At 43.2% G+C, this 25736-nt stretch overlaps 1 protein-coding gene across 24 annotated transcripts in view; it reads right to left on the bottom strand.

Annotated features, from left to right (window-relative positions):
* Positions 1 to 25736, bottom strand: part of CLASP1 (cytoplasmic linker associated protein 1) — a 255693-nt gene that overhangs the window by 216996 nt on the left and 12961 nt on the right. For all 24 annotated transcript variants that reach the window (XM_070507429.1, XM_070507431.1, XM_070507435.1 and 21 more), the window contains exon 2: positions 11722 to 12200. In XM_070507429.1, coding sequence (XP_070363530.1) covers positions 11722 to 11916 — 195 coding nt within the window. In that variant the 5' untranslated portion in view covers positions 11917 to 12200. The remainder of the gene's footprint in view (positions 1 to 11721; positions 12201 to 25736) is intronic.

The raw sequence follows: 25736 nt of genomic DNA, 5'->3' as shown, positions 1-25736 counted from the left end.
AGTCAGGTCAGGGTCCTACTCCCCACCCTGGTTCCTCTACCTGGGAATCCTGCTCAGCCTCACTGCTGTATGAGCAGCCTGCTTACCTCAAACATTAGCTCTATTAATGACACCGGCAACATGCTCCTTTGTGGAGCCCACTGAGCCATCTCTCTTCCCTCATCCAAAAGAGACCTACAGGCCATCTCCTCCACAAAACCTTTAAGGATGACTAAACAGATTCCCACCAGTCAACAAGCCCGGCACAAAGCACTTTCTCATCTGTAATCCCATCCATTTGGTCCACAGTCAACAGCTGTCTTCGCCCCTACCCAAAAGCCCAGGTAAAAGCTGCTGTAGCCAGATAAATTCCTCCAGGCTGACTGGTCTCCCATTCTATATTTCAAGCCATTTTTATCCAATTTCTCTGGATTCTTTGCCCTGGTCCTTGTCACAGACCTCTACTTAATCTGTTCAAAGACAGATAACTCAGTGGGGTCTACCAGCTCTTGGTTTTCTTTTCACCCCAGATGCCGTCCGACAATTTCCCCTAGTCCAAAGCTCGAGCTGGTGGATTCTGTCTACAGGAACAGCACAGCTGAATAACCTGGACCTCACTCAGTGCTGTCTTCTGTTTCATCAGTTTTCCACACTCTGCTTTTTTCCACTCCTGCAAAGTGTCCCTTAATATCCTGTTAAATCCAGGAAAACATTTTGCTAATCTTTGCCTATGTCCCTTTCACAACAGTTACAAAAACTTACAGCTGGTCATCTCTCCATTTCTAATTTGGTTGCTAGGAAGCCCAGAGCCTGAACCACACTTCATCACATTATTTTATTAGATGTTCGCAAATTATTAGGTTGCCTGAAATCCTTTATGAATATAAATGTACCTAAATAACTCTAATTTTAAACACTTTTTTCTTCTTCAGAGTAGTTCCTTGTTCGGATAACTATCAAAATATACACTTAACTCCTGCTATACAAATAGACATAAAATATACATCTCAAAAATATATGGAGCCAAATAAATGAGGAAGAAGAATGACAGAATCAGAATATCACCCTTTGCCAGCCAATATAGTAAGTATTTTAGGCACAAATCATGCTAAAACAAGTAGCTGAAAGTTTGAGGAGAATAGGATATTCACATATTCTCAAAGAATCTCCCCACAAGATACTATTAATTACTAAGGGAAAAGATAGCAACTTTCTGAAGCAACCTGGCAAACACCTCTTTCACCAGGTAGGACCAAGATACCATGTGCCTCCTGATACAAGGCACTGAGGACACAACATCCCCTCCCAGGTATTCAGCCAAAAAACGCACAACCTTAATCTAATCATGAGAAACATCAAACAAGTTCAAATTGAAGGACTATACAAAATAATGGCCTGTACTCTCCCAAAGTAGTAAGTCAAGAAAGATAAGTAAAGACCGATGAGGAGCTCCTCCAGATCAAAGGAGACCATACAGATGAGAATTGCATGCAACCTGTGATCCCGGGTTGGATCGTGGACCAGAAAACTGTTTTTTCTTTTGCTATAAAGGACTTAGTAGGACAACAGGTAAAATGTGAGTAAGAATCAGAGATCAGGTATTCGCACTCTATCAATCCTAACACTGATTTAGATGACCAAACTAAGAGTACACAGGTGAATGTCCTGGTTTTTAGGAAATCCACGAGTATTTAGGAGCAACGGACCACTGTGTCCGCAACACTCTCAAACAGCTCACAGCTGATGATAATACACACAGAGAGAGAAGGATAAAACAAACGTGATGAAGTATTAACACTGGGGTCTGCGTGAAACATATGTGAAAATTCTCAGTAGTGTTTTTGAAACCTTCCTGTTGATCTAAGTATTGTCCAAAATAAGGAGTTTAAAAAGTACATATGGTCATGATTCTACTAGGATCAGTCAAAGAACTGTTTTAAATACACTGATCTTAAATATTTTTGGTTTTTTATTAAGTACAAAATGAGTGCTTCTCTCTCACTCAGGACCGAGTCTCCTCAAGCAATCACTGGTAAGTGGGGGGGATTATCCTTACACTCTTTTCTTTATGCCCCAATAAATAAACTCTTAATATTGTTGCTACATTATAAAGAAAGTAATAACACATATGGCTTCAGATGTGGGCTCTGGAGTCAGACTCTCCAGGTTAAAATCCTGCCTCTTACACTCGCTACTTACGTGGCCTTGGGCAAGCTCCTTCACCTCTCTCAGGCGGCCTCCCCAGCGGAGGGATGGGAATAATCCCAGGGCTCCTCACACAGGACCACGTCATGAGGAAACGCGCGAAGCACTTCACGGTTTCTGGCACATAACGAGTGCTCCAGAATGTTAGCTATTAGGAAACGCCAGCTCTCCTGTACTCATCAGCCTCACTGTTGGCGCCATGTCCTCATCCCAGCTGTTCCTTTTTCTTTTTGCTTTGACATTCAATTTATGATTTCTCCTATTGTATGTATCCTTATTTAAATTTTAGCTTTCTGACACAAGGTGAAGTATATGCTAAAAATAAAAAGAATAAGTGAGGGGCTGGCCCCGTGGCCGAGTGGTTAAGTTCGCGCGCTCCGCTGCAGGCGGCCCAGTGTTTTGTTAGTTCGAATCCTGGGCGCGGACATGGCACTGCTCATCAGACCACGCTGAGGCAGCGTCCCACACGCCACAACTAGAAGAACCCACAACGAAGAATACACAACTATGTACCGGGGGGCTTTGGGGAGAAAAAGGAAAAAATAAAATCTTTAAAAAAAAAAAAGAATAAGTGAAATCCTCCTAAAGCTGGGGTCCTCGATCAATGGACTGGTGGTTTTAAGCTCACCCTTAGAACTCTCGGCCAGCTGCTGCTCTGCTCTTTATTGTCAACAGTGCATAGCTCAAGGATTCATCTTATTACAAAAGATCTGAGGCCTCTGTTCCAGGGCATAGCTGACAACAACTCCAGGAAGGCATGCAACCTCGCTCCCACATAAAAGTTACCTTCCTACAGATCTCGTTATCATCTGGCCCAACAACTACAGGATATCTTCATCATCTTCCTTTTACTGACCACAGGCTACGTACTAAGCGCTACTGGCACCTTATGTACTGGTTCACTGCATCCTCATAACAATGCTTTCTAGTAGACACCATGACCCATTTTACAGATGAGGAAAGGTACCTGCTCAAAAATCTAAGTGGCAGTGCCAGGACAGGAATCCATACTGTTCATATTCAAATCTGAATTATTCCCAATATATTTTGCTGCCCCCGCATATACATACACACGTATTTTGGAAGAAGTTCCATTAATTACATACATCAAGGACACCATTTTTACGCGACAATCCACATAAATTTTCTTGAAATAACTTTTCCTGAGGTTTTTTTGCTTTCGCTTAATACTGTTCACGGTACCTTTTCTACTTACAACAGAGGCACCTGTCTTTTTTTTTTTTATTAAGATTATGATAGTTAACAACCTTGTGAAATTACAGTTGTACATTATTATTAGTCATGTTGTAGGTACACCACTTCACCCCTAGTGCCCTCCCCCCACCCTCCCTTTCCCCTGGTAACCACGGATCAGTTCTCTTTGTCTATATGTTAACTACCACCTATGAGTGGAGTCATACAGAGTTTGTCTTTCTCTGTCTGGCTTATTTCATTCAACATAATACCCTCAAGGTCTCTCAATGTTGTTGTGAATGGGACGACTTTGTCCTTTTTTATGGCTGAGTAGTATTCCATTGTATATATATACCATAATTTCTTTATCCAATCATCAGTTGCTGGGCACTTACGTTGGTTCCATGACTTGGCTATTGCGAATAATGCTGCAATGAACATAGGGGTGCATGGGACTTTTGGAATTGCTGATTTCAGGTTCTTAGGATAGATACTCAGTAGTGGGATGGCTGGGTCATAAGGTATTTCTATTTTTAACTTTTTGAGAAATCTCCATACTGTTTTCCATAGTGGCTGCACCAGTTTGCATTCCCACCAACAGTGTATGAGCGTTCCTTTTTCTCCACAGCCTCTCCAACATTTGTCACTCTTGGTTTTGGATATTTTTGCCATTCTAACAGGTGTAAGGTGATATCTTAGTGTAGTTTTGATTTGCATTTCCCTGATGATCAGTGATGATGAGCATCTTTTCATGTGTCTATTGGCCATGCGTATATCTTCTTTGGAGAAATGTCTGTTCATGTCCCCTGCCCATTTTGTGATTGGGTTATTTGATTTTTTGTTGTTGAGCTGTGTGAGTTCTTTATATATTATGGAGATTAACCCTTTGTCAGATAAATAAATTGGTAAATATTTTTTCCCAATTAGTGGGCTGTTTTTTTGTTTCAATCCTGTTTTCCCTTGCCTTGAAGAAGCTCTTTAGTCTGATGAAGTCCCATTTGTTTATTCTTTCTATTGTTTCCTTCGTCTGAGGGCTTATGGTGTCCAAAAAGATTCTTTTGAAACTGATGTCAAAGAGTGTACTGCCTATATTCTCTTCTAGAAGACTTATTGTTTCAGGCCTCATCTTTAGGTCTTTGATCCATTTTGAGTTTACTTTAGTGAATGGTGAAAAAGAATGGTCAATTTTCATTCTTTTACACGTGGCTGTCCAGTTTTCCCAGCACCATTTGTTGAAGAGATTTTCTTTTCTCCATTGTAGGCCCTCAGCTCCTTTGTCGAAGATTAGCTGTCCATAGATGTGTGGTTTTATTTCTGGGCTTGCAATTCTGTTCCATTGATCTGTGCACCTGTTTTTGTACCAGTACCATGCTGTTTTGATTACTGTAGCTTTGTAGTATGTTTTGAAGTCAGGGATTGTGATGCCTCCACCTTTGTTCTTCTTTCTCAGGACTGCTTTAGCAATTCGGGGTCTTTTGTTGCCCCATATGAATTTTAGGATTCTTTGTTCAATTTCTGTAAAGAATGTCATTGGAATTCTGATTGGGATAGCGTTGAATCTGTAGATTGCTTTAGGTAGGATGGACATTTTAACTATGTTTATTCTTCCAATCCATGTGCATGGAATGTCTTTCCCATCTCTTTATGTCGTCATCAATTTCTTTCAAGAAAGTCTTGTAGTTTTCGTTGTATAGATCTTTCACTTCCTTGGTTAAATTTATCCCAAGGTATTTTATTCTTTTTGTTGCGATTGTGAATGGGACTGAGTTCTTGAGATCTTTTTCTGTTAGTTCATTGTTAGCATATTGAAATGCTACTGATTTATGTATGGTGATTTTACACCCTGCAACTTTGCTGTAGCTGTTAATTGTTTCTAATAGTTTTCCTATGGATTCTTTGGGGTTTTCTATATATAAGATCATGTCGTCTGCAAACAGCGAGAGTTTTACTTCTTCATTGCCTATTTGGATTCCTTTTCTTTCTTTTTCCTGCTGAATTGCTCTGGCCAAAACCTCCAGTACTATGTTGAATAAGAGTGGTGAAAGTGGGCACCCTCATCTTGTTCCTGTTCTGAGAGGGATGGGTTTCAGTTTTTGTCCGTTGAGTATGATGTTGGCTGTGGGTATGTCATATATGGCCTTTATTATGTTGAGGTACTTTCCTTCTATACCTATTTTATTGAGGATTTTTATCATAAATGGATGTTGGATCTTGTCGAATGCTTTCTCTGCCATCTATTGAGATGATCATGTGGTTTTTGTTTCTCATTTTGTTAATGTAGTGAATCACGTTGATTGACTTGCAGATGTTGAACCATCCCTGTGTCCCTGGTATAAATCCCACTTGATCATGGTGTATAACCTTTTTGATGTATTGCTGTATTCGGTTTGCCAAAATTTTGTTGAGGATTGAGGCACCTGTCTTTTTAAACTACACCCAGAGAAATTCACCTCTTGCAACCGACAGAACAACACTACAGGGAAAACCTAGGGAGAATGAACAGCCTCTGACGCGATTTATCACTTGATGGCACCACCGAGCAGTAGGCCAGAAAAAGAAACAGAAGTCACTTAATCTGAATCCAATCATCTTTTCTGGCTCTCCTCTCAAGGACACAAGGGAGAAAATAAAAACCTCACTGAAAGCAAAGGTTTTGCAGATAGCCACGGGAACCAAGAGTAACCTCCTCGATCTGTCAACACCTTCCCCTCACGCCCCCAAACGGCACCTGATCCAGGGCAGGGGTAACACTGTGCTCTGTAAAGAAGCTTAAGGAGAGACGAGATCTTCTACAGCCCCCTAGAGATAGCGCTGCCCAGAAAGGGAGGAGCAAGAAAGGCAGAGAGGCTCCTCTGAACCTGTGCAGCTCACTCCTCCTGATTCTTCCCGGCCCTATTTAATTCTACCTCTCCGACGAAGCACACCCTGGCGCTTTTGTTGTTCACACTACGGCACTGACAGATGCTCCAACGATGCAACTGGACAGCCAGTTATTTCCATCCACCACTGGGCATTGCCCTCATCTGCCTTACCTGTCCCCCACTTGGACCATAAAGACTGCTAGGGCAGGGACAAAGGAAACCCTAGGTCACTAGGGAACCTACACATTTCAAATACAAGGCAGCACGGCACGGGCCTTCAGACAGCAGTGCACAGGGATGAAGTCCACACACAGGAGATGGAGACAGAGCTAGACTGGCCGCCCACTGGCCACGCACGCACTGTGAGGGCAGGGACCAGGCCTGTCTTCCCCACTGGATGCCCAGCCCCCAGGGCAGTATCTGGCACATCCCAAGCATTTAATTAACTTCCACTGTTGCCTAAACACCTGGATTCAAATCTCAGAAACCTTAATTACTGGCTCTGTCACCTTCAACAAGATGAAGATAACAGTATCTACCTCATATGTCAATTGTAAGTCAAAAATGAACACACATTTAGCACAACTTCTGGTACACGGTAACGGTCCCATAACCATGGGCTTTCATTATTATTCTACAACATTAAATACAGGTCCACAATCGCTTATCCAAAACTCTGGAGGCCAGATGGGTTTTGGAATACAGAATTTTTCAGGTTTTAGAAAGGTAAAATAGTGCACACAGTTTTATATATATAAATAAATATATATCCCCTCGAACAGAATCTGGGGCAGGAACCCATAATCGAACATATTAATATTTTTGCAGCAAAACATCCCCTAAGAAAGTAAATAAAGACTGTAAGGAGGTTCATGTTAGTTCACTTCAGGTCAAACGACAAATGAAAAACACTAGCTTTTCAGAGCTGTTGGGATCTGGGAGCTGGGAAGACAGTACTGTGGGCCTCTCTTCACAAAAAGCACCCGGTCCCCATGGGGCTGGGCCCGTGGCCGAGTGGTTAAGTTCGCGCGCTCCGCTGCAGGCGGCCCAGTGTTTCGTTAGTTCGAATCCTGGGCGCGGACATGGCACTGCTCATCAGACCACGCTGAGGCAGCATCCCACATGCCACAACTAGAAGAACCCACAACGAAGAATACACAACTATGTACTGGGGGGCTTTGGGGAGGAAAAGGAAAAAATAAAATCTTTAAAAAAAAAAAAAAAAAGCACCCGGTCCCCCCAGGATGCTGTGTTTCCACCGAGCCCACTGGAAGGGGAAGAGCCGGCCCCGTGAGGATCCGTGCGGCCGCCCAGTACAGCGCCGTTCGGCAGGATAAAAGTTGTCGAGATCAAGTGGGAAACCTGCGCAGCACTGGTCTCCCTCAGCCCCTCCAGGCCGCCCAGGCAGCCTCTCCAGGTCAGACCACTCTTACCTTTCATCCCTTCTCACCTCAAGAGGGAGGAGGGAAGAAAACAAAAGTAGCTGGAGGTACGTGCAGGAAGCTACCCCACCATCCTTCTCTTTCTTCAAGTTTTAATCAAGGAAAACAGGAAGAGGAGACCAGATCCATGAGGGCAGCCGTTTTCAAACTGTTTGGTTGTTGTTTTCATTTTTAATGTCTGAGTAGTCCAGAAAAGAAGGCTCATAAACAAGTCTCCCATCTCCCTCCATGCCATGCACGGTCACTGTGACAACACAGAACCCACTGAGTCCTGGCAGGTTGAACAGCACCCACATGGGCAGCCCTGCGGTGTTCTGGCTGTGTGAGGGCATTATTTAAATAACCAAATACTCAACCCCCAGGATGACTTCTATTACCCGAGAAAGTCTAAAGCCAGGTCACAGCAGGTACGAGTGGCGCCAGGAGAATGCAGAGTGATCCTAATAGGAGTCAGCGAAAGAACTAAAAAGATCACGTTTTCCTGAAATATCATATAAAATGCTCCAAAAACAAACTGTGCTCTGTTTAACCTAAACGAATGCAACCCCCATTCCCAAATTATATGCAAATTACCAGCCTCACTCTTCTCCCAGAGGAATCATGATTGGTTCCCAGCACTGAAGAAAAAGTGTTTACACACAGCAGGTGCTCAGTGTTCGGGTTCAGGGGCTGGCAAACTACGGCCCCCGGGCCACACTGGCCCTCCGCCTGTTCCTGTAAATTAGTCTTAGTGGAACACAGCATCCAGTTCATTTGCTTCTTGTCTGTGGCTGCTTTTGCACTATAATGGCCCAAATGAGTTGAATATTTGCAAGAAGACCAGCCGGTCCATCAAGCCTAATGTATTTATTATGTGGCCTTTAAGAAAGTTTGCGGACCCCTGTTCTTATGGAAGGAGCAGTGGCTAGGAAATCAAAGAGACCTACATTTACATCCCAGTTCCATAACCACGAGCAGAAATCACCTCCTAATTCTGGGTAATTTCAGTTACCTCATGTATAAAATCAGGATGCCACCATCTATCCTGCAGGGCTGTTGTGAAGATTCAATGAGATAAGACAGATAAAATCCCTAACACATAGTAAGCAGGCAATAAATGGTAGCTACTAAACTGCAATTAGTACCAAATAGATTTGTCGACCACGTTAACACTCAAATGTAAACTAATTCAAGCTCCACCCAACTATTTTTCTAAATAAGACACTGGGCTGGCATTTATCTACGTTCCCTGTTAACAGAAGGAATAACGACACCCAAATACCATTGTTTTGGAAGGTGAAAATGACTTCCCTTCTCTGCTCCTTTCAGTCCTTAATTAAAAACAAAAAATTTCAAGAAGCCAAGCTTCAACATTTTGTTTAACATAAAGCAAATCCCTTCAATCCATAACATACAAACATGTCAAACAAAACCTAAAACGTACCTCAGGCTCTGAATGAGAAATCTTAATCAATCATCAAGAAAAAAAAAAGTGAGGGGGAACTAAAAGAAACGTTTTCAGATTTTGGTAAAGCTACTGGGAATGCCTGCGGAGCAGCCTCGCTAAACACCTGGGTTCACTCGTGTCACCAGTACTCGTTGAGCTCCTACTATGGTCCAGGCTGTGGGCTCCAGGTGTGAATGAGGCACGCTGTCACCACACTTAAAGAGCTCATAAACAAGAGGGGGTGGCGGGGGCCAGCAGTGTGTACAGTTAGAACCATAAGACAGGGCCCTGACCGCAAAGCCATCTGCATGAAGTCACCTAAGATAAGAGGGCCTGAGGCCTCCCGAGAGTGTATCCAGTCAAACAGCTGCACTGCACAGACAGGTAAAGTGACTTGTCTGTGATTACATGCAACTGGGGAGCAAACCCCGTCTTTCCTTTGCACCAAGCTGTCTTTCTTAGAAATTATGTCACAAAGGGTCAAGTCTTAATCTTTCACTCCTTTGTGACCCTGCAAATGCTATTCTGGAAAAACTACCCAATCTTGAAAACTCTGGATTCCTCCAGGCAGTGTTACTCCTTTCTTCTTGACTCTTCCCACCCAATTCTGTCTCTCTATGATTGCGCATGATACTATATTATAATCATTTGCTTATTTGTCACTGCCCACCTCCAGACTACCAGCTCCTTAAAGACAGGAAGCAAGTCTTGACAGCGACTGCTGATGTCTGAATGCTTATTGGGTGGCAACTGTGTGATAGCTTTATACACACTCTTTCATTGAGTGCTTATAATAACTTGATTATCCCAACATTACAGATGAGGAAACTAAAGCTTGGAGAGGTTAAGAAAGCTCACGCAGTCTAACACACTCCATAGGTTACTTATTTAACATGCGTGTTACCTCAGTCCTGTCCCTAACCTCCTTCCTAACAGGAGTCAGACATTGGTCAAGCATTTCCCCCTCCTTCACACCAGATGCTTCATTCAGTGGAGGGTGGACCCCTTCTTAAGGCCAGGAGGTTAAGCATGACGGTTGAAAGCAATCATGGACACTGTCAATTTCCCAGTGATGCCGGGGTGGGCATGCAAAGCCATTCTGGCCACTGTGATGTGAAAGTCTGCCGGCAAGCTTCTGAGGAAGGTTTCCTCTCAAGTAAAAGACACACAGACACTCTTCCGAGCTTCTGAGGAAGGTTTCCTCTCAAGTAAAAGACACACAGACACTCTTCTTCCCTGGACACTGCCTTTACTGCGGCCTTCTTAAATTCTTAATGGGAATTACTCAACCTCCTTATAGAAACTTTGAGTCAGTTTTCATGCACTTTCAGCCAGAAGCATCCTAATATGCACACAGAAAGAGTGGTGGAGCCGTGATTTAAACACAGACAAGGTGTGTCAGAGACCTCAAAAACGTATCGACTCGACTATCACCTCTCATTTCTGTAACACTCCCACCATCCAGCACCAGTGCTGAGCACATAAGAAGCACTTGCTAACTTCAGCTAAATGAATAAACAGATGAATCAGTAAAATTCTAAGCTCAGCTTCCAAAGACAGGATAAATTTTATACCCAGTTGTAAGTGAAATATTAGGGTCCTCGGTAACATCATTAACAAGTATAAGGCCTGCTGACTCTTAGACGAGACGGAGGCTTAAGTATTTGGAAAGCAGAGTCTAAATCAGAACAAACAAAGGAATCTGGTAGGCACCAGTTTCCAAGTGCAAATCAATCTCAGAAGACTGGGTCAATAAAAAACTACGAAAGATTCTGTTCCTGTGAGCCCCTTTCACAACGTCTATGGCACCTAGTAGCAGTTATACAAAGTTCCCACTCTTTCTTCCAGCTCAACCTTGATCTAAAGGGGCCACCTCTTGGCAAACTAAAAGACAGTATGGGGGGGGCGGCAGGCAAGGAGAACGACACCTCTGCAGCACTTCAAGTCCTGCCCAGTTTCATTCATGAAAATTCAGTCCTTGAATGCGAATATGGGCACCCGTCACAACTCACGTGGGTCATGGGACCCTGCTGCCCCCTCCCACCCACCAAGGCCGCATTAAGAGCCCTGATCTTCAGAACCTGAAGGACATCCTCCAGGCCATTACACACAGGTCACAGGAGAATCCTTGGCAACTCAGACTATTTCTAGCCAGGCACCTGGGCCAACTTCAAACCAGTGACCTGAAGGTAAAACGTTCCACATCCTATTGCCAATTCCATCCCCCAGAGAAAATCAGTGAAGACATTTGTTATTCACACGAAGGGCCACTCACCGAGGTCTCATGACCCATTGCTGCAAGACACAATATTCACTTTAACTTCAAGGCTGCAGGTGCTTGTAAACTTTCCAACATAAAAGCCTCTCTTTATCTGTTCAGTTAGCCTTCTCTCAAAGTGCTAAAGGATAAGGCTTTTTTGATTTCCAACAAAAATCAAAGAAAACTCTACTTGCTCTAGAATGAAATGCCCAAAAGCCACAACCTGACTGAGTGTCTTATTGGAAGCCAAGGAATCATGTTCACTGCTCACAAAGGATTTTTTCCTAAGGCCCAATTTTGATTCACCAAGGCAGCCTGGCCACTTCTAAGAGTGCCTGGTATAGCACAGCTTACCTTGTAATTGCTAGAGTTCACCCACGAGGTAGCGAGTCCATCCACAAGCTTATCTAACATAGTCTGGTCATGCTCAAGGTCAGCAGACTTCTGTTTGTCTGAAAAATAGTCTATGAGTTCTTGGCCAACCTGCAGTCGTTTCCCCACATCCTTCTGCAACACCTGTGCCAGGCAGGACTCCATGCGAGGCTCCATGGTGGAATTCAAATCCAGATGCAGCAAAAGCTAGAGGGCAGTCAGGGTGACAGCCCCCGGTAAACGTATCCAGGAGGTGGCCTCTTTGTTTGCTGAAGGTTACTAAGAGCCTGTGTTTCAAAGATGCAATCCGCGGAATGGCAACAATGCACCATGTGTGTCTGAAGAGCAGCTGGGAGGATATTAAAAGTCCAATTTAAATAACTAGTAGGAGATAAAGGAGTGAGTGGCAGAGCGATGTTCTACTATTGGGTCTGAAATACTTCATAATTCAGCAGTCCATTCTGAAAAGTAAGAGAAGAAAACGACAATCAGCACAGATAACATAACACTCAAATGTTATGAAACAGTAAATCAAAGACAAAGCAGTTCACATTGTAGAATCGTCTACAATCACAAGTGGAGTGAGAAGCATGAACGCTTGGCAACCACAGCAGAATAACATAATTATTATTTTTATCAGGAAGAACACTGAAGCCCAAAACAAAGAGCCAATGAGCTACACAGTTGGTGGGTTGATATTTTACACAATTTTCCAGCTTGTAAGTGCACCAGTCAGGAAAGCAATCCTCTGCTTTAGCTAGCATATTTATTTCTAGCTTAAATTTTGCTTCCCTCTAAAACCCTACCACCACTCTGTGTCTGAATCACTGCAGGCAGAGTAAGCAGCTTACTGCCTCACTCTCAATTTTCTACAACACCAAGTGCTGGGCCGGCCCGGTGGCACAGCGGTTAAGTGCTCACGTCCTGCTTTGGCGGCCCGGGGTTCACCGGTTCAGATCCCGGGTGCGGCCATGGCACCGCTGGGCAAAAAGCCATGCTGTGGTAGGCATCCCACATATAAAGTAGAGGAAGATGGGCAGAGATGTTAGCTCAGGGCCAGTCTTCCTCAGCAAAAGGAGGAGGATTGGCAGCAGATGTTAGCTCAGGGCTGATCTTCCTCAATCAATCAATCAATGACCAAGTGCTGGATATGGGGCAGGCCCCTCAGAAACACCAGTGACCAAAGTGGCCGGCCTGGTAACAGTAACCAAAGTCAAAGGCAGCACCTACACCAACCTTGCTCAGCGGCTTTACAACAGGGTGAGCAGTATTCCCAGCCTCTGCCTCCCGCCAACAAAGAAAAGAGAGTGACGGAGGGAGAAAAAGAAACAGGCTCCCATCCTGATCCGTTATTGACACAGTATTCTCAGCTGACAACAGCACCACTTAGGCCTGGCGTTTGTTATGAAATCAGGAGATCTCAAAATCATGTTTGGAGTGGCGCAAAATACAGGAAATAGGGAAAGCACCAAAACCGTTTTCATTAGACAAACTGAACAAGCTGACCAGCTAATTTGCTGGACCAAATGAACACATTTATTTCCTACTTCAATTTCTTCTCTCACTTCCTTTCATTCTAACCTACGAAGACCCACAGAAAACCTATCCTCAAGATGCAGCAATAAGCAACCTTAAAGCACACCTAACTGAACTAGAGAAAAAAGAACAAATGAAGCCCAAAGTCAGCAGAAGGAGAGAAATAACAAAAATCAGAGCAGAATACTATTGAAACGAAAAAGGCAGTAGAAAGGATCAATGAGACAAAGAGCTGGTTTTTTGAGAAGATAAGTAAAATTGACAAACCACTAGCCAGACTTACAAAGAAAAAAAGGGAGAAAGCTCAAATAAACAAAATCAGAAATGAGCGAGGAGAAATAACAACAGACTCTGCAGAAATACAACAGATTATAAGAGAATACTACAAAAAACTATATGCCAACAGAATGGATAACCTAGAGGAAATGGATAAATTCTTGGACTCCTACAATCTCCCAAAGCTCACTCAAGAAGAGGCAGACAATTTGAACAGACCAATCACAAGGAAAGAGATTGAAAACAGCAATCAAAAACATCCCAAAGAATAAAACCCCAGGACCAGATGGCTTTCCTGGGGAATTCTACCAAACTTTCAGAGAGGATTTAATATCTATCCTTTTCAAGCTATTCCAAAAAATTAGGGAAGATGGAACACATCCTAACACATTCTATGAGGCCAACATCACGCTGATACCAAAACCTGACAAGGACACCACGAAAAAAGAGAACTACAGGCCAATATCACTGATGAACATAGATGCAAAAATTCTAAACAAAATTCTGGCAACCAGAATTCAGCAATTCATCAAAAGAATCATACATCATGATCAGGTGGGATTCATACCAGGGACACGGGGATGGTTCAACATCCGCAAATCAATCAACGTGATACACTACATCAACAAACTGAGGAATAAAAACCACATGATCATCTCAATAGATGCAGAGAAGGCATGTGACAAGATCCAACAGCTATTTATGATAAAAACTCTGAACAAAATGGGCATAGAAGGAAACTATCTCAACATAATAAAGGCCATATACGACAAACCCACAGCCAACATCATACTGAATGGGCAAAAACTGAACGCCATCCCCCTGAAAACAGGAACGAGACAAGGATGCCCTCTATCACCACTCTTATTTAACATAGTACTGGAGGTCCTGGCCAGAGCAATCAGGCAAGAAAAAGGAATAAAAGGAATCCAAATAGGGAGGGAAGAAGTGAAACTCTCACTGTTTGCAGACGACATAATCTTATATATAGAAAACCCCAAAGAATCCATTAGAAAACTGTTAGAGGTAATCAACAACTACAGCAAAGTTGCAGGGTATAAAATCAATTTGCATAAATCAGTAGCATTTCTATACTCCAGTAATGAACCAACAGAAAAAGAACTCAAGAATACAATACCATTCACAATCGCAACAAAAAGAATAAAATACCTTGGGGTAAATTTAACCAAGGAAGTGAAGGACCTATATAATGAAAATTACAAGGCCTTTCTGAGAGAATTGGATGACGACATAAGGAGATGGAAAGACATTCCAAATACAGGGATTGGAAGAATAAACATAGTTAAGATGTCTGTTCTACCTAAAGCAATCTACAGATTCAACGCTATCCCAATCAGAATTCCAATGACATTCTTTAGAGAATTAGAACAAAGAATCCTAAAATTCATATGGGGCAACAAAAGACCCCGAATTTCTAAAGCAATCTTGAGAAAAAAGAACAAAACAGGAGGCATCACAATCCCTGACTTCAAAACATACTACAAAGCTACAGTAATCAAAACAGCATGGTACTGGTACAAAAACAGGTGCACAGATCAATGGAACAGAATTGCAAGCCCAGAAATAAAACCAAACATCTATGGACAGCTTATCTTTGACAAAGGAGCTGAGGGCATACAATGGAGAAAAGAAAGTCTTTTCAACAAATGGTGCTGTGAAAACTAGAAAGCCACATGTAAAAGAATGAAAATGACCATTCTTTTTCACCATTCACCAAAATAAACTCAAAATGGATGAAAGACCTAAAGATGAGACCTGAAACCATAAGGCTTCTGGAAGAAAACGTAGGCAGTACACTCTTTGACATCAGTACTAAAAGGATCTTTTCGGACACCATGTCTTCTCAGAAGGGAAACAATAGAAAGAATAAACAAATGGGACTTCATTAGATTAAAGAGCTTCTTCAAGGCAAATGAAAACAGGATTGAAACAAAAAAACAATCCACTAACTGGGAAAAAATATTTGCAAGTCATATATCTGACAAAGGCTTAATATCCATAATATATAAAGAACTCTTGCAACTCAACAACAAAACATCAAATAGCCCAATCAAAGAATGGACTGGAGACATGAACAGACATTTCTCCAAAGAAGATATACGGATGGCCAACAGGCACATGAAAAGATGCTCATCATCGCTGATCATCATGGAAATACAAATCAAAACTACACTAAGATATCACCTTACACCCGTTAGAATGACAAAAATATCTAAGACTAATAGTAACAAACGTTGGAGAGGTTGCGTAGAAAAAGGAACCCTCATACACTGCTGGTGGGAATGCAAACTGGTGCAGCCACTATGGAAAACAGTATGGAGATTCCTCAAAAAATTAAAAATAGAACTACCATACGATCCAGCCATCCCACTACTGGGTATTTATCCAAAGAGCTTGAAATCAGCAATCCCAAAAGTCCTATGCACCCCAATGTTTATTGCAGCACTGTTTACAATAGCCAAGACATGGAAGCAACCTAAGTGTCCAGCAACAGACGAACGGATAAAGAAGATGTGGTACATATATACAATGGAATACTACTCAGCTGCAAAACAGAACAAAATCATTCCATTTGCAATAACATGGATGGACCTTGAGAGAATTATGTTAAGTGAAATAAGCCAGCGAGAGAAGGACAATCTGTGTATGACTCCACTCATATGAGGAATTTAAAATTATGAACTAAGAACAGTTTAGTGGATACGAGGGGAAAGGTGGGGTGGGGGGTGGGCACAAAGGGTGAAGTGGTGCACCTACAACATGACTGACAAACATTAATGTACAACTGAAATTTCACAAGATTGTAACCTATCAATAACTCAAAAAAAAAAAAAAAAGATGCAGCAGCCTATTGAAACTGTACTAAATAGAAATGTTCTTCACACAACAGTAAATCCCAGATCTCGGGTGCAGCAGGTAAATGTGCACTTCTAAATTACGTAAAACTTGGGGCCAGCCCGGGGCCGAGCAGTTAGGTGTGCACACTCCACTTCATTACACACCAAGAGATCACTGATACACTCCTCCTTCCTCTAAACATCTACCTTTCATTCTCAACGGAAACAATCTCGTATCCTTTACTCCTTCAAAGGGCCTAAAGTCAAGAGACACTAACCAATAATGATGATAATACCATTTTTAGGCATCTACCCAAGGTGTCAGGTTCCTTGCTAGATGATTTATATAAAGTCTCTAATTCTCCAACCAACACTGTCAAGTAGGTAGTAACATCCCTATTTTACAGATGAAGAAACTGAGGCAAGGTATGGGTGAGTGATTTCCCAAGGCTCCATGAACCACGAGTCTCCTTTCCCCACCTTCAAACCCTTGCTATTACCAGTCTGGCCTAGTTCTGTTCCAACTCAGGGAAAGGAGGTCAGACTTCACGCTTAGCTGAGAAGCAACAGGCAAGGGAGCAAAGTCCCCATTCCTGGGAGAGGAATGATCGCAGTCATTCAAGACTCTCTACTGTGAGTTTCAAAATACACACTATACAAAAACCTCCCCTTAAATCAGAATTGTGTAAGATTTCTAACAAATAAGTACACACGTCCTGAAGGAATAAAGGCTGAGCACACTCCGAAGCAGGTCACAAACTCCTGCGTAGGAAACCCCAGAATGAAAGACACTGGACGCCCGCAGGCAGACAGCGGACTGCATCCTTGCTTTCCTTTTTTTTTCTTAATTAAAAGAAAAAAGTGACATGATCAGCTTACATTTATGCTTACTAAACTGGATTGGTTTGGTACCTTTTCCCCATGCTTTTGAGCACCTTCCCCATCTCTGCCTTCACGGGGAAAGTGGGTATTCAGGGAATATCAATCACATAGTTCTCGAATCACACTGTACAAAAGGGCACGGCCTCCGTCCCACTCCTGCCCCAGCCACCCAGGGTCCCTGCCTGAAAGCAAATAATGTCGCTGGTTTCCTGTGGATCCTTCCAGAGATATTTTTAGCTACTCAAGCAAGTTTACCTGTTCTTCTCCTTGTACCCCACAGGAAGAGCTTTCTGGGCATTTACAATTACATCATAAAGAGAGAAACCAACAGCAAACCAAGAAAAATACAGGGGAAGAGTGTGCCAAGGAAACCACCGTCTGAAGATGCCCTGGACCCCACGCTCACTGAGGGGACCCAGGGCTGAGGTGAATACAAACCAGGCCTGTGACTGTGCGTAAGGCATTACTGGAAGGCACTGGGACATAAGGACAGACGGGACTCGGCGCCCGGCCGCAGGAGCTCACGGACTAGAGCAGCGCCTGTTCGAAGTCCCCGCCGTCACTTCTGTAATCACCATTCAAGAGAGATGTCACACACAAGATGACCTTAGAGCAGTGCTGACATCAGAAACTACTCAGAATGTAACACTATTGCTAAGCTTTAAAAAAAAGTTCAACTTTCACACATTTTCCAAAATAATAAGAGAAAGGTAAAAATGATGTAGAAGAAAAGGTAAGTGACGTCAGAAAAGCCAAGCACCTCTTCTCTTCTCAATTTACCAGGCAAAGTTTTCTCCTTCAGCAAAATCTCACTATGAAAGCTTGGGGCACCCTAAATGCTACTGTGTCAGTCCCCAGGAAAAGGGACACATTTCAGGTGTTTCTGGAAAATGCCCCAACTCCCCTCAAACCCAACCCCAGATGCAACTGCCCTTCCGTTCCCCAACATCACGTTCTCTGCTCCCACTCCAGGAGTGAGCTTCCAGCATCTCAACCTTGTCCTGCCACTTCATTTTGGTCTTAGGGGCAAAGCAAGAAAAGGTCAAGACAATGGTCCTACAGTCATTCTCCTTTATAGCACCTGCAGAGCAGAAACTGACAGAGCAACCTGGACCAGAACAACAGCCCAACTCTGCTGCAGGCCGACAGGACGAAGTTAAAAGATACCAGCTCCACCAAGAAAGAAGAATGAATGAGGAAACACACTAAGACAGTCTGATGTAATAAAAAGAGCAACAAAGTGGAGAATTCCAACCTCTAGTCTTGACTTTGCTACTTCCTGAGTGGCACTGGGGAGAATACTGGCTTCGTATACATTAAAAAAGAACAGGGATGGAAAGGGCTGGCAAGGGCAATTTTTATAAATAGCACCTTTCTCTATCTCCTTATTTCTCATGACATTTCTGCATTATAACAATTTTTGTAACGATGATCCCATTTGAAATTTTATAGAGACACTCTGCCCTGCTCTGCCGTGACAGGTCTGCTCTTCCTCCACCTGTCACGTCTGTTCTCTCCTTCTCCTCCCTCCCACAGCCCCCCTCTCTGAAGCCCATGCGTTCACTCCGTGAACAAACATCTACTCTCTGCCGATGAGGTGACAAGTGTGGTACTATGCTAACTCCTGGAAATCACCGAATGTAAGACACGCTCAAGGCCCTCAAGGAGGCTGTTGCCTGGAAGAAGGAAGAGAGAGAAATGCAAAGAGCTGCGACAGTGTTGGGACAAGTCCTAAATTGGGGGTTTGCAGAGGGTGGTATAGGTGGCAGAGAAAGGAAGATGAAACCCTCCCTGAGGGAATTCAAGGGGGAATTTCAAGGATGGGCATCGCAGTCACAGCAGCAGATGCAGCGGCCGCTGTCCCAGCCCTGCTTTCCTGGGTCAGCCCGCAGGTCACGCCTCACTCACTGCAGATGCAGCCTCCAGCCTCCTTCCCTGTCTCCTCTCAGTTTCCTCAGCGGCTTCAACATCCACCTGGCTGGCCACACCCTCTCCTCTCCACCTCCTCAGACCTTCAACCTTCCAGCTGTCTGCTCTCAGGCCTCAGCAACCTCTCCCTGTCTCTCTCTCAGTTCCCACTGCACAACCACAACTGCCCAACCTTCAGCTCTTTAGTTCAAGCACAGCGCCCCAACCCACTCAATGCCACAACACCCCCCCAATTTCGCTTTCTTTCAGTCTGGATTAAATCCCATGGGGGTGTTAATAGTCTGAGACTACCCTCAACTTCCTCTCTCTCTGGAACAGTGCCAGCAAACTGGACCCTTGCATGAACTCCACACATCTCATCGCAAGCGGCCTTCTCGTGCCTGCAGCAGACAGTCACTCGGGCCGAAGAGAAGACACACACACCCCTCCAACCAGTTTCATTTTTAACTGATGATGATAAACTTCAGAAAGGCCTTCACCACCACCCTGCATTCCAACTCATGTTCTCTTCTAAGTTTGCCTGCCCTTCTCTCCCAAACGACTTGCCCACCTCCTCAGGCGCCCAGCTCCCTACTCTGCAGCTCTCTCCGGACATTCTTACCTCCTACTTGGTTGATAAAGAAAGCAGTGCAGACGACGTAAGAGCTTACACCACCAAATCATGACAACCACCCGCATCTTTCTCCCTCCTATGATAAGGAGGAAAACTCTCATTTTTGCCTCCTCGGACCTTGAACTTTTCAACTGTCTGCTCTCCAGCATCAGCAAGCTCTCCTCCTCTCCTGGCTCATTTCCAGAAGCTTATAAACTTCTTCTAACTCACCCATCTTTCAAAGGCCTTCTCTTGGGCTGCCACGCCTTTCATCAATGACACCATTAACAGTGAAGTTTCTTTAAATAGCTGTCTACACCAGCTGGCTGCATGGATGCACTTCCTGCCCCACCTGCAGCCCCTCTGATTGGGCTTCCCCCGCCAGCACTGCTCTCCAGGAACTGCTCTTATCAGATCACCCACGACTTCCATGCTGGAAAGTCCAAGGGACACTCTTCTGTACTTCAGCAACTCCACGTCTCGGCAGCATTCCAAAGCTCACCACTCCTTCCTTCAGAAAAACTCCCCATTTCCCAGAAAACAAGTGATCTCATACCTTCCTGCTACTTCTCCGGCTGCATCTACCAAGGTTCTTTAATCCTCTCTCCTCCCTTTCCAGGGCTCTGGTGACAGGCTCAGTCCAATGCCTCCTGTCTTCTCACTTTGCTCACTCCCAAACCATCAGCATCCATTCCCATGAATTTAAAAACTGCCTATAAACTGAGGACTCCCAGATTTCTAGCTCCAGTCCGAACATCTCTAAACTCTAGTCACACACACTGGCCTCCTCTTGGTTCTGAATTCTACCACTTCAGGGCCCTCGCTCTTGCCGTTCCTCCTACCTGAAACACTCTCTTTATGCCTACACTGGCCTCACTGTCAACTTCAGCTTAAATGTCACCTCCTCAGTGAGCCCTTCAAAAACTACTCTAAGGGGGTCCCTTGTCACTGCACCCTGTTCTCTTCCTTCAAAGCACTTATGACAAGACGTAATTCTAGTGCATGTAAGTTTCCCTGTTTGCTGTCTGACTTTCCCAGAGGACAGCCCTGTGAAGAAGGGGACCTTGTTTATTTTGTTTACCTCATGCCTACAAACATGACTGTCACCAACAAGGCACTGGAGAAGCATTTCTGGAATGAATAAAGTTTGCTTGAGTTGAAAATCAGAAGACAAACAGTCACTGGTAGTCATTAATAGAGTTCAATTTCTTCTTGGGGAGTGGGAGTAACGGGGGTGTACAAAGAATGCAAAAAACATTCCAGGTAAAAGCAATGTGCAAATAAACATGGACAAGCACAAAGACAAGAGGCTGGGACCTGTTCAGAGGAAAACAAGCAATTTGGAAAGACCAGAGCACCGGTTCCCAGCCTGGAAACACTGCTGACCCCCACCCTTGGGGTGAGAGGGTAGACTTATTAAAAGGATGTCTGAGAATTATTCCATACACACACCAAATGAAACCCCATATCCTTTAGCAGTCACTCCCTAACCCCCTCCACTAAACCCACGAAACCCAACAATCTACTCTGTGACTAAATGGATCTGCTTTTTCTGGACATTTCATATAAATGGAGTCATAAAATACATGGCCTTGGGTGTTTGGCTTCTTTCATTTAGCACACTGTTTTCAAGGTTTCTCCATGTTGTTGCGTGCATCAGTGCTGCACTCCTTTTCATGGCTGGGTAACATTCCAGGGTGTGTATAGTAGAAGTACACACAGTCCAGCTGCAATCTGCCTCGGAGCACCACTCTCACTGATGCCCCTAAGTTATGCTATGTCGTTTCGCGTTGTCTGTCTTCTGCATGGAGCACACGAGGTCTAAGTTATGCTATGTCGTTTTGCATTGTCTGACTTCTGCGTGGAGCATACGAGGTCTAAGTTATGCTACGTCGTCTCACGTTCTGTCTTCTGCATGGAGCATAGGAGGTCTAAGTTATGGTATGTCGTTTCACATTGTCTGTCTTCCGCATGGAGCATAGGAGGTCTAAGTTATGCTATGTCGTTTCATATTGTCTGTCTTCCGCATGGAGCATATGAGGTCTAAGTTATGCTATGTCGTCTCGCGTTGTCTGTCTTCTGCATGGAGCATACGAGGTCTAAGTTATGCTATGTTGTTTCACGTTGTCTGTCTTCTGCACGGAGCATACGAGGTCTAAGTTATGGTATGTCGTCTCGTGTTGTTTGTCTTCTGCATGGAGCATAGGAGGTGTTCACTAAACACTTATTGTTGAACAATGAATGAGGGATAGTTGTTTTTTATTTTTAATTACTGTGCAAGATACGTAGGATTTACCATTTTAACCACTTGTAATTCTTCAGTTCAGCACCATTAAGCACACTGACATTGTTGTGCAACCATCACCACCACAGTATGTTGTATTTTTGTTTTCAATCATCTCAGAATATTTTCTAATTTTCCTTGTGATTTCCTCTTTGACCCACTGGTGACCTAGGAGTGTGTTGTTTAATTTCCACATACTTGTGAATTTCCCAAATTTCTGTCATTGATATCTAATTTTATTCCTTTGTGGTCAGAGAACATAGTTTGTATGATTTCCATCCTTTCGATTTATTGAGTCTTGTTTCACGCATGCCATACAATCTATCCTGAGGAACGTTCCACACGCACTTGAGAACAACGTGCATTCTACTGTTATTGGGTGCTATAGTGTCTACAGACGTCCGTCCCTTAACTATTTAGAGTTGGTCTGCATCTAGACCATGGTTAAGAAAAGAACTTGTCAATTATCAAAATCTTAAATTTTTCATGTTACTTTCCACTTTTTATACTGACTGCTTATCCCATATATACATAAAAATCAGGTCTCCCCTTTAAAAATTAAAATCTCAGTTTCTAGCACCATATTAAGAGGTGGTTTCTAAGAGCGAAACCCGCTTAAAAGGTAAGCAGAAAAGATCATCTATGCTCGCAGCGGAGATTTTCTAAGAGGTTTCTGAAACGTGACGTCCCCAGACTTAGGTGGGTAAGAAGAGAGGAGCATTTGATATGTCATTTGATAGCACGACAGCTGACACAGCCATCCCAAATTTCCCAAGGGAGCTGGGTTACATCCAGTTGAAAAAAAGAAAACCCTATTCAGTATGGGTAACTTAATGCGAAGACAGAGGGTGTAAGAAGGCTTGGGATCTAAGAGCAGGGAGAGGCCTTCTCTGTTACTGAATGAAGAGGTCAAGCTATAACAGTCAAGCTGTGCAGCAGTTTAAAATTCGGCTTTCACTCATCTCCCCCAGCACCACCTCTGTATGATTGTTATTATCAGACCTATTTTACAGAGGTGTAAACAGAGTAAGAAGCAAAGTGACTTCCAGGGTCACACAGCAAGTATGAAACAGAACCAGGATTCGAACCTGGGCCTCCAACTCCAAATGCAGAGCTATTTCCACCAACTCACAGCTGCTGTTTCTCCCCAACAATACACATGGGCCTCTGAGTACTTCAGACACATATATAATGCAGGAAAAAGACCTACAGAGGAAGGATCTTCCGCCATGCGTAATATTCCCCCGAAAAAGAAAAGAGCCTGAATAGAGAGCAACTAGGACCTGGCGCGGCAGCACATACAAGCACGCGCTCCACGAAGAACAAGTGAAGAGGAAGAACCATATGCATTCCCACAAGTAACCCTAGGAGAGTAATCAGCAATCTTTAGTTCAGAGGGTTCAGTATGTCCAACAGATGCTGACGGCAAGCCAAAGGCATGATCACAAATAGGAAAAAAGAGAGAACAAAGGGTAATGCAGAGAGAAGGGACAGTGCAGCAGGAAAGGAATAAAATCAAACACACGTAACTCTTGGTGGAAACTAGTTAAACAGAAACTCTTTACTATTTTTGCAACTTCTTGTCAATCTATATTATTCCAAAATGAAAACAATACGGATGATGTGGACACCTCTTGGTCCTAGGTTCCTAAGTTCACCGAATACCTAATGTGCAGCCAATCTGCCAGGCATTGCCTTCAACGAGCTCCAGCTCCCTGGGGAGAGAAAGAGGTGAATCATCTATTCCAACACAGTATATCACGGCGCTTTCCTGCAAGACCATCTGCTTTTCTGATGACTCCCTAGTAAACAGGGAAAGAGGAAAGACTACAACAGTGAGATGCAAGGCACCACCTGGCACAGGTGTGCTCCAGCATGAACACACGCTTCACTTCCCGTTTCACCTCCAAATCACCTCCCCTGCTTCCATTCCTTGCTCCAGCAAGATTCATATCGAACATACAGAGTCTCATGGACCCACCCACTCACAGAGCCCTCAATGACAAGAAGCCCTGTGCCTGCTGAAGAAAGAGAACTGAAATAAGCGCTTTGGAGACGCATTTATTCGTTGACAAATTGGATCGTATTAGGTTTAGCTTCAAATCCTTTCAATGCAATGTAAGTGACCTGGCAGAGCAAAATAATTTGGAACATCAGCTGCGCAATGACAAAGACTATTGAAAAGACAACTTCACATACTGCTTCCTACCCACCTCCAGTCAACCATTTTTCAAGCATACTGACTTTAAATCTGTACCTTGCTAGGCTTATGCACAACAGCTAGGGAAAATTTGCTATATTTCTCAATTATAACAGAACACTGCTATTAGTAAAATGACATTTTTATACTCATACTTTATGGATTCAGGGAAAAAATTCCAAAAGCACCACAACTGAACAACAGGAAAACAAACAGCTCGATCAAAAAAGGGGCAGAGGATATGAACATTTTTCCAAAGAAGATATACAGATGGCCAATAAACACATGAAAAGATGTTCAACATCCCTAATCATCAGGGAAATGCAAATCAAAACTACACTAAGATACTACCTTATGCCTGTTAAATTGGCTATAATCACTAAGACTAAAAATAACAAATGTTGGAGAGGACGTGGAGAGAAGGGAACTCTCATAAACTGCTGGTGGGAATGCGAACTGGTGCAGCCACCATGGAAAACAGTATGGAGATTCCTCAGAAAACTAAAAATAGAACTACCATATGACCCAGCTATCCCACTACTGGGTATCTACCCAAACAACTTGAAATCAACAATCCAAAGTAACATATGCACCCCTATGTTCATTGCAGCACTATTCACAATAGCAAAGACATGGAAACAATCCAAGTGCCCATCGACTGATGATTGGATAAGGATGCCGTATATATACAACGGAATACTACTCAGCCAGAAAAAGAGACAAAAGCATCCCATCTGCAACAACATGGATGGACCTGGAGGGAATTATGCTAGGCGAAATAAGCCAGACTGAGAAAGACAAACACCAGATGATTTCACTCATGTGGAATATAAACAAACACACAGACAAAGGAAACAGTTCGGTGGTTATGGGGGGTGCCCCACAGGGGGTGAAGGGGAACACTTATGTGGTGACAGACAAGAAATAATGTACAACTGAAATTTCACAATGATGTAAACTATTATGAATGCAAATTAAGAAAAATTCCAAAAGCACAAAAAAGAGATCTGTGCCTTACTATGTTAGCATATATTGAACTGGACATGCGGATGTTCGTGCTTTCCAAACTGAGTTGTGGCTGCCTCGGTATTTTTTCAACATTGACTTATGCTCATTCAACAAAACATGCTTTTCATTAAAACACCAAAAGACCTAACCTCACTCTAGTCCTACATTTAAGGAAAAAAGATCACTTAAGAATGTACTTGAATATAATCAAATATACACTTTAATACACTGCTGATGAGAATAAAATTCATACCTATTTAAGACAATTTGGAAACATCTATCAACAACCTTTCAATATATCTTTTGATTCGACAAGTCGAAATGTGAGAATTTATCTAAGGAAATAATCTGTCAAGTACACTAAAATATAAAGTTGTTCGTTGCAGCTGTTCATGAATTTTTTTTTTAATGAAAATAACCCTAAATGTTCAA

This window comes from Equus asinus, chromosome 4 (genome assembly GCF_041296235.1).
Source record: "Equus asinus isolate D_3611 breed Donkey chromosome 4, EquAss-T2T_v2, whole genome shotgun sequence".
Taxonomy (NCBI): domain Eukaryota; kingdom Metazoa; phylum Chordata; class Mammalia; order Perissodactyla; family Equidae; genus Equus; species Equus asinus.
The sequence above is the reverse complement of the archived record's forward strand: the minus strand, read 5'-3'. Positions and strand labels throughout refer to the sequence as shown.